The sequence below is a fragment of the Branchiostoma belcheri genome, unplaced genomic scaffold, assembly GCF_001625305.1.
Source record: "Branchiostoma belcheri isolate BF01 breed outbred unplaced genomic scaffold, Haploidv18h27 scaffold31, whole genome shotgun sequence".
NCBI classification, from domain to species: Eukaryota; Metazoa; Chordata; class Leptocardii; order Amphioxiformes; family Branchiostomatidae; genus Branchiostoma; species Branchiostoma belcheri.
Window position 1 is genome coordinate 995,589 of NW_017803921.1, and position 9,072 is coordinate 1,004,660.

The following is a 9,072-nucleotide window of genomic DNA, read 5'->3' on the forward strand; positions in this document are numbered from 1 at the left end:
CACGATGACTTTACGTCGTTCCGCTGTACGCCGTGCTTCATTATTGGCTGGCACACACTCTGACACCAAGGGAACTAACAGCACAGCTACTTTCGCCACTGTAGGAACGAACACTACAATCACTCTCGATCAAGTCGAACGTCTACTGCAATTCAAGGAAGAGAATATTGAGAGACGCAGTGACCTTCCCGAAGTACATGAATTTCTGAACGTAACATCGGACGATCAGCTAAAATCAGAGAACCAACAACTAAAGATGGAACTTCAAAACCTCAAAGGTGAAATAAGCAAAGCCAATTTGAAATTACAAGCAAAAGAAAACACTATACATGAGCTTATAAAGAAGCAGGCTGAAATGGCGAGAAACAACAAAAAGTTAAACAGTAAACTCCAAGAAGAAAAGGATGAGAAGATGCATGAGTTGGAAAACCAGGTTTTGACATTGGAAAGGAAAATAGCAGAAAGAGACGGGCAAGAGCAGGCTTGTTGCATTGAAGCAAGGAAACAATTGGAAGAAAAAGAAGGAATAATAGATCGATGGAAAGAGGAGGTACAGAAACGGCGCAAAGATGTTGAGGATGTTTGTAAAGCATTGCGACATCAGAAACACGAATGTAAGAAACACAGTACAGAACTTGCTAAAGCTCTAGAAAAGGTGAACAAATTGGAGAAAAATCTTGACGACTCCGAAAAAAACCTTAAGAAAAAAGATGAACATATCAAGTATCTGCAGAGTAAAATAGATCTGTTAAGAATGGGACAGAAACCAGGAGTGCAGTATGGGAACAAACCAGCCACAAATCCTACCAGACGAACCTACCCACCTCCAACTTAACGTGCCACGCTGAATGCAAACCAACCAGTTATTCGGAGCATAAATGTTCAAGCCCTTTAAGGGTTGTATATTGTACTTAATGTAATTGCATTTTCCCTCATGTCACAGTTTTATTATAAACATTAGACACATTGAAAAATTGAATTTCTTTAAACTTTAATATGTGTCCAGATCTTTTTTTATCTCTTTACTTAATTCGATATATAATGTTTTCTCAGAAATGTTCTGCGACGATTTGTGTCGATGTTTGGTTGCTTTCCATAGATACCTTTACCTTAGACCTTAGTTCCTCCTGCAACTAGTTGCATCGGCTTGCAGACTTAAGAAGACTTCCATAGATATGTGCAAGATAAATATTCACTAAGATCACACAAAGCCAGAAACCAGTTTTATTTCAATGGACCGATATACATGTATGTGGACCGATAATTGATGAGGATATCTATAAGTCTGCTGCATGCCATGTGAACTAGTACCGGAAAAATTGATTAGGTACAGGTCTAAAATACTTAATCCATCAACACCGGTACTGTACCTGTATAGAGTTACACTAATTATATGCTTATTTGTGACCTAAAAGACATAAAGTAGGGAAATAGCTGGTTCCCCATGGGTCCCAGACACAGGAATGTGTGTTAGCCCACTTTACACACAGATTTTCGCGACAGCGGCGATATTTCTCGCTGACGGGACGCCGCTGTCGGGACGTCTTTATACACACTACCCGGAAGTCCCCGAGTAACAGACACGTCCAACTTGTCAAGTTCGTCGACCCCTGCCGCTACGGCTGTTTTTTCTTGCGCATTTCTGTATGCAAGACGCAGGTTGCGGACTTTCCTTCTGATCTGATCAAGTTTGTGGACGTTTAAATACCCTAAAACTTGGTGGGCAACCTGTAACGAACACTGTACATGCATTCAGCTAGATGCATATGGTATCATCCAAATCCATAGGGAGTCTCTCACAGAGACGATTAGAACAAAGTGCACCTATTCAGATCCTGAACTTCGTGATTTTACGTATTTCCAATGTCTGACGGAAGTGGATTGTCAACGACTCAACATTGACCGTATTGTACTTTGAAGGTAAGAATTTTGCTTAACAAGTTTTGGTTAGTTAATGCATGGAAACTAGTCATTTCTATCGTGCGCAAAAGGGACACCGATTTCTTTCATTCTATAACACTATTCTATTGACTATCATGTAACTAGATTACAATCATATACTAGAAGATAGGACATAACGTTGGTCTCTTTCTGTGTTGGTTCCTTCGTCCGATCTGTATCGGTATAGCCGGTATAACCGCCCTTCGGCGTAACACACCAGATCAATATAAAAATGTAAATTGTTCGGGAAGACTAGTAGGAAAAGAAGCGGTAGAAATAAGCAAATTTTACGCAAAGCATCATTGCTCACAGTGAATCACACAAGAAACTTGGATCATCTAATACTGTGCGTGTATTTGTATCATCAATCATGAATGAGTAAAATACCATAGCATGGTTTTCAAACTGAGGGCTACCTGGTTACTAAGTCTAAGTTATGGCAGTCTTGGTGGCAGTCCAAAACTGCGTCTTGTAACCCGATACTTTTCCCGAATGCCGTACGTAGTGACAGACCGCCGTGACCGGTTCGCAAACTATTTTTTTCAAAAGAACATTCCAAACAAGTTGCTTATATATATTTACCGTTAAGCAATGCTGGCCTCCTGAATTGAACGTTAAGCGTCATCGGCCCTGCCGGCGCCAGGACTCATCCATGCATACCCTCCTGTCATAATGCATCACTGTGATAAAATATCTCCTCTAGATATATGAGACAAAAATCTTTTTATCACAATATATCATCACTTCAGAAACTACGACGTCTGTGCTGCAAGCATCTAAGTGTTAACATTTTACTTTAACTCCTATCCCTGGGTCTTTACAGGACCGAAGAACGTTTGTCAAAGTAACATGTCAAAAATGGAGCCATTTGATGACGAAACTACTAGCAGTCGACCAGACACAGCTATCGGTTTCAGCCCTACTCTATCTCGGAGCTCAACGCCAAAGGATGTCTTAAGTGCAACAATAATAGAAGGTAACTCATTCAAAATCTGTGTATATTACGCATGTAATGTATATTCACCGCAGATATGTGGTCTTTCAATTCTCATTCAGAAGTACTTAATGTGTGTCGGGGGGCCTAGGGTAGAGAGTCCCACACGTATCTTGATCCTACTCCTGTCTTTTTCGACAGAGACTCCAACTCCAATGTGTTAGGTTGGTTCCCCATTTACAAATCCTAAATTTCAAGTCAATCCATTGATCTTTGATTAAAGTGACATGAGTTAAAGTAAAAAATGTTCAGACAGTCTTTCATGCGAACAATCGCAATCGGGAGAATCGCTGATTCTACCGGCAGAGATCCCGATCTGAGTTTCTGTTAACGTTGAGTATATGTATCTCTTCATTCCTGACCCTAACTCTCCTTTCAGAATTTCGCAATTTGAAAGTTGGGGGCACCGATAACAAGACCTTCCATATAGGATCAAACAGCAACGTCAACGTGTATTGCGGACCACCGCCAGGTAATTACGCACAGGCTAGCGACACAGATGTCAACGCCACGTTCAGGCAAGACACCTGCAGGGAGTACACATCAACGCCAGAGGGGCAACACGTTCTAGTACAAGGCACGATGACGTTACGTCATTCCGCTGTACGCCGTGTATTAGCTGGCACACACACTGAACCCAAGGGGACTGACAGCACAGCCACATGCGCCACTGTAGGAACGAACACCACAATCACTCTCGAACAAGTCGAACGTCTAGTGCGATTCACGGACAAGTTAAAGGAAGACAATATTGAGAGACGCAGTGACTTGCCGCAAGTACATGAATTGTTGAACGTAACATCGGACGATCAGCTAAAATCGGAGAACAAACAACTAAAGACGGAACTCCAAAACCTCAAGGGTGAAATAAGCAAAGCCAATTTGAAATTACAAGCAAAAGAAAACACTATAAAGAAGCAGGCTGAAATGGCGAGGAACAACAAAAAGGAAATCAGTAAGCTCCAAAAAGAAAAGGATAAGAAGATGCAAAACCAAGTTTTAACATTGGAAAGAAAAATAGCAGAAATCGAAAGAGAAGTGAAAGAGCAGGCTTGTTGCATTGAAGCAAGAAAACAATTGGAAGAAAAAGATGGAATAATAGATCGATGGAAAGAGGAGGTACAGAAACGGCGTAAAAATGTTGAAGATGTTTGTAAAGCATTGCGACATCAGAAACATGAGTGTAAGAAACACAGTACAGAACTTGCTAAAGCGTTAGAAAAGGTGAACAAATTGGAGAAAAGTCTTGACGACTCTGAAAAAGACCTTAAGACACAAGAGGAACATATCGAATATCTGCAGAATAGAATAGATCTGTTAAGAATGGGACAGAGACCAGCCGCAAATCCTACCAGAAGAACTTACCCCCCTCCAACTTAACGTGCCACGCTGAATGCAAACCAACCAGTTATTCGGAGCATAAATGTTCAAGCCCTTTAAGGGTTGTATATTGTACTTAATGTAATTGCATTTTCCCTCATGTCACATTTTGATTATAAACATTAGACACATTGAAAAATTAAATTTCTTTAAACTTTAATATGTGTCCAGATCTTTTTTATCTCTTTACTTAATTCGATATATAATGTTTTCTCAGATATGTTCTGCGACGATTTGTGTCGATGTTTGGTTGCTTTCCATAGATACCTTTACCTTAGACCTTAGTTCCTCCTGCAACTAGTTGTATCGGTCGACTTGCAGACTTAAGAGGACTTCCATAGATATGTGCAAGATAAATATTCACTAAGATCACACAAAGTCCGAAACCAGTTTTATTTCAATGGACCGATATACATGTATGTGGACCGATAATTGAGGAGGATATCTATAAATCTGCTGCATTCCATGTGAACTAGAGGCAGATATTGATTATGGGATACTTCCGAATTCTTTCTACAAAACATGAGACACTACCTAAGCCCATTTCCAATCGAGTATATTTGATTTTAACTGTCCTTACAGAACCAAAGAAACAGTAAAGTCAGTTTCTAGCGAATTACCCAGTCTCCTGTCATTTACCGAGCCACACTGAATATGAGGTTATCACCAATAACTAGAGCTGTGTACCGATACTCAGTACCGATACTGTACCGGAAAAATTGATTAGGTACAGGTCCAAAATACCTAATCCCTCCGTACCGGTACTGTACCTAAACAATTTCACACCAATTTTATGCCTATTTGTGACCTTAAATGTGGAAATAGCTGGTCGCCAATGGGTTCCAATGTAAGGACAGTGTGTTCATGAAAACAATAATACCTTACTTTTGCCTATATTTTATCTGAGCATTCTCCATAAACCAAAATTAAACCTTAACTATCAAGTGTATACATGTTTTTGTTGCTATTGAAAGAGTTCAGAAGAGCATGTAAATTGGTCGAATTTTTAGGTACAGGTTCAGGTCCGGACCTGTACCTAAACCTGTGTACCTGTACCTGTACCTGTACCTAAAATTTGTTTAGGTACACAGCTCTACCAATAACCCTATCTATACCCATGATATTATAAGTATACGTGAACAATATTGTGAATTGAACCTTTTTTTCTTTTTCATGTAAATACGTTTACAGCAAAAATGATTAATATATGATAAATCATAATATTAATAAATCAGATTCCCGTACATTTATACAATATATAATCCCGTACCTTACCAATATCATATGTTATTTTATATATTATTTCTCTCTCTCTCTCTGTATATATATTCCATACGAGTATATTTACAACAAAAATTAAGAATTCCGTCACCAGCACTAGATCACTTTATACAGGCGTGTGGTTACGTGAATTTCATTCAAACAGCCTCCGCGTAACAGGCCATAAGACTGGAACTTTTTATTTGGAGACTGGGACTTTTCATTTGGAAGCGTGCTTTGGCTACGCCATCACGGCAGACACGAGGTCGAACCTGTGTTCAGTTTTGGAAATCCACGTGCCAAGACGTTCAGTTGCTAGCGGTCGAGATCCTGGCGTACATGTATGTACTTCAACCTGTAAAATATATTACATGTATTACTGTATGCATATTTACCTACGCCAAGAAGATGTTTTCTGTGTGAATACGATAACTCGAGAAGGCATGCAAATTTGATGGACTGTCTTGATATTTCATAGGTGGGTAGGTCTTGATGAGATGTCAAAATGATTAGAGTTTGGGCCCTCTACCAACTTGTTATGTCTTATGATACTGCAGCAAAATAACGCTCCTGATCTGGACATGCTAGGGTCACGAGTTTTGGGTGGAAGATAGCTATTGTGCCCATAAAGAAGTGACGTGGGTTTGACACCAAAGAAGCCATCGAACTGCAGGAGCGTCTGTTAAATAATTTGGAGGAGGATAACTCAAGAACTAGTTGATGGGTCGTCGTGATTTTTTGGTATGTAGGTAGCTTAAGTGATGAATGCCATAATTCGATGACAATACGCAAACTCTAATTTGTATGATTAATGAGCAAATTCTATAAATCTGCTGCTTCCATGATAGGACACACCTACACCACACACACCGCGATTAGACATATGTATATTACCCTCTCAAGCAACCAGTGACCTTTGTTACGAAGACTCAGGTGCACCCCTTGCAACTCTCCGAGGTTAGTTGTTACAATTGTGAATTCCGTATCCCTGGTAAAACAAACATGTAGCATGATGGTGCTGTCGGCTTAAACCTAAATTCAATGTTAGGAATGATTCTTTGCATACAGACGTAAATAAGAAGGCCTCTGCTTTGTCACTTTGATAGCCAACCCAAGGAGGTTATGAAATTTATTCTGGAGACCCTCTTTGCACCGATGAAGCCTCGAGCTCATACCTTCCTCTCTTCAGTTCTCCCAAGACTTGAATCCTCTCTGACTGTCCTAGACTCCCGACGAGACTTACAATGACGGGACTTGAACTTGTGGCGGACCACTTGTCAGCAGTAGTGAAGCGAACCTTGCAGATTTTCACTGAAAGAAAGTGAACAACAGGTTTCAGCTTAGGCCTGTATTACGCGTCTCTCGATCGATGTCAGAATGGCCCTCCCGATGTCAGAATGAGCTACCAATAGGATTCTCTACAATTATGAAGCCAGTTATCACAGCACCATGGCAACAGACAGGTGACGCTGAAGCTACAATTATCACTCATGTGGAACGTGTCCGAAGTTGGCCGAATCTTGATGTATTCAGATGGGAGAGCTAGCAGCTGTGACAAGAGGTGGTTTCAATTACGCCCACAAGGCCTGACCCGCTTACACTGAAGAAGGTTTCTTACAAAAACAGGGATAAATACACTGTATACACACTGTTGTCATATAAAAAGAGCTGTAGCCTTCAGCACCACAGTAGAATATTGTTTTCTTTCGTTAAAAAATGTGATATCCGGTGAAAATGCTGTGTTTTCGAACGGTAGTAACCACTGTGGCACTTCGGAGCTACCAAGTAAGAAAAGGGTTTCTTTTATCTAGACAAATTATTAGTGCACGGTATACATGTTTGTCGCTATAAGGTACCAAAATACTTACAAAAAAAATGAAAATAAACTATAAATTAACTATAAACTGTAAATAATTGCATGTAGAAATGGACTCTAACAAAAATGGAACCTGCATGCTATTTGTTTTGAGTTGGACTCGTCCACACGTGTTCCAGGCAGTTCCCAGCAGGCCTGTCATGGGGGATTATTCCAATTAGTGCAGTGCCAGTAGGGCTACACAACAGCCTCATTTGCATCTTCGGCAAACATCGGAGCCAATGGATACCTCTTTTTTGTGGCAATTTTTCTTCGGATTCATTCGGTTCATGCCTTATTTGGGTGTTTCACGTGGTGGGGGTGACCCCTTTCCTTGGCCGTATAGAGTTACATTTTTGGAGAGGTCGTTGCCCCGACAGAGAGACACGCCAGAGTTTTGCACCAAAAATCAAGCTTATTTCTCTAATATCTTTTGAATGTGGTCAAAATGTTGAAAAATAATTCTATACGGACATGGCTTGTAGTGTTAGTAATGACTTGAGACTAAAGTTTTAGTGATATTTGGAGAGCTTTATGGACTAAACTTGCCACAAACGGATTGGGACCCCACAAACCGGAAGTTGATTTTTGAGGTACAAATTTGCTAAATTGTCTCATTTTCTCCTGCAAAACATTTTGTTTATGTGATCCACACATATTTTTGTTTCTTGTGTGTGAATTTCATTGAATTTGAACGAAATCTTAAGACGCTATGGGGTTGAGAAGTCACCGACTCCTATACCCTCCCCGCACCACCCCACGAGACTTCAGCGTCACCTTAAGTGTCAAATTTATAAAATTCACAAATACAGGAGGTGGTGTCAGTACCTTGTCCGTCCCCAGACCCATTCATCGCCACTTCCCTGGCTATTCTGTTGTCGTCCCTCCCTCTGGATAGCCAGCGGTAGAACGGAAACTCCTGCTGGAGACCCGTTTTTAAATTCTGCACCACCACCTATGTGGACAGAACAGATCAGGTGGAAAGTTGCAGGGATTTGACTCATCGCATAGCAAAAACATCATGACTAGCTGATGAGTTGTACGCTATTATTTTGGACATCTTTAATCATTACCGATTACACGTATTGTTCATTGACTATCGTCAGATCTAGAGTTAACACAGTTAGTAAGAAAAAAATAAGTAAGCTTTTGAGAAACTGCAATTGTTTTGAGGGGACTGCATGTCTCTTTTCGGTAAAGCATTGGAAGCCATTAGTTCCCCCTGCTTTGTAGCGAGATGGCCACGCCTGGCCGGCCGGGTCAGTTGGTAGCGCCTGTAAACCCCCCACTGTTACAATAGAGTCGGGACCCCCAGGTTCAATTTCTTTGATGCATGCTCTAGCTTAAACATTGTGCGTGTACCTTGTTAAGAAACCACCCAGGTGATAATCCAGAGTTGTCGTGCCACACCTTGACCTTTGACACCAGATCCCCAGGTGATTGCCCATTGTTGTTTGGACCATCGGTGTCTCTGTACTGCACCCTGACGACTTCACTGTAGCCCCTGTAGTTATATCATATACATGTAATAATGATGTATAGTCAGCAGTCGCTCAAATGTTAAAAACATCAAATCACAATTTTTGAGCTGCAATTTTATGAATGGACATAGATTGCAAATTTAACCTGTGACAACAATTAT

At 40.6% G+C, this 9,072-nt stretch overlaps 2 protein-coding genes across 2 annotated transcripts in view; one reads left to right on the forward strand and one right to left on the reverse strand.

Moving 5' to 3' along the window:
* LOC109474554 (myosin-11-like) lies at positions 1-4,315 on the forward strand. The gene is given in 3 exon segments (XM_019774885.1): positions 1-777; positions 2,787-2,935; positions 3,315-4,315. Coding segments are annotated over 3 exon segments (1,923 nt in total). The 5' UTR covers positions 1-4.
* A 1,538-nt stretch (positions 4,316-5,853) lies between these two features.
* LOC109474443 (lipoxygenase homology domain-containing protein 1-like) overlaps positions 5,854-9,072 on the reverse strand; it is a 3,932-nt gene continuing 713 nt past the window's right edge. The window contains exons 2-5 of the mRNA XM_019774737.1: positions 8,793-8,934; positions 8,259-8,385; positions 6,470-6,886; positions 5,854-5,930 (exon numbers count right to left, since the gene is read on the reverse strand). Of these exons, the coding sequence (XP_019630296.1) occupies positions 6,705-6,886; positions 8,259-8,385; positions 8,793-8,934 (451 nt within the window). The 3' untranslated portion in view covers positions 5,854-5,930; positions 6,470-6,704. The remainder of the gene's footprint in view (positions 5,931-6,469; positions 6,887-8,258; positions 8,386-8,792; positions 8,935-9,072) is intronic.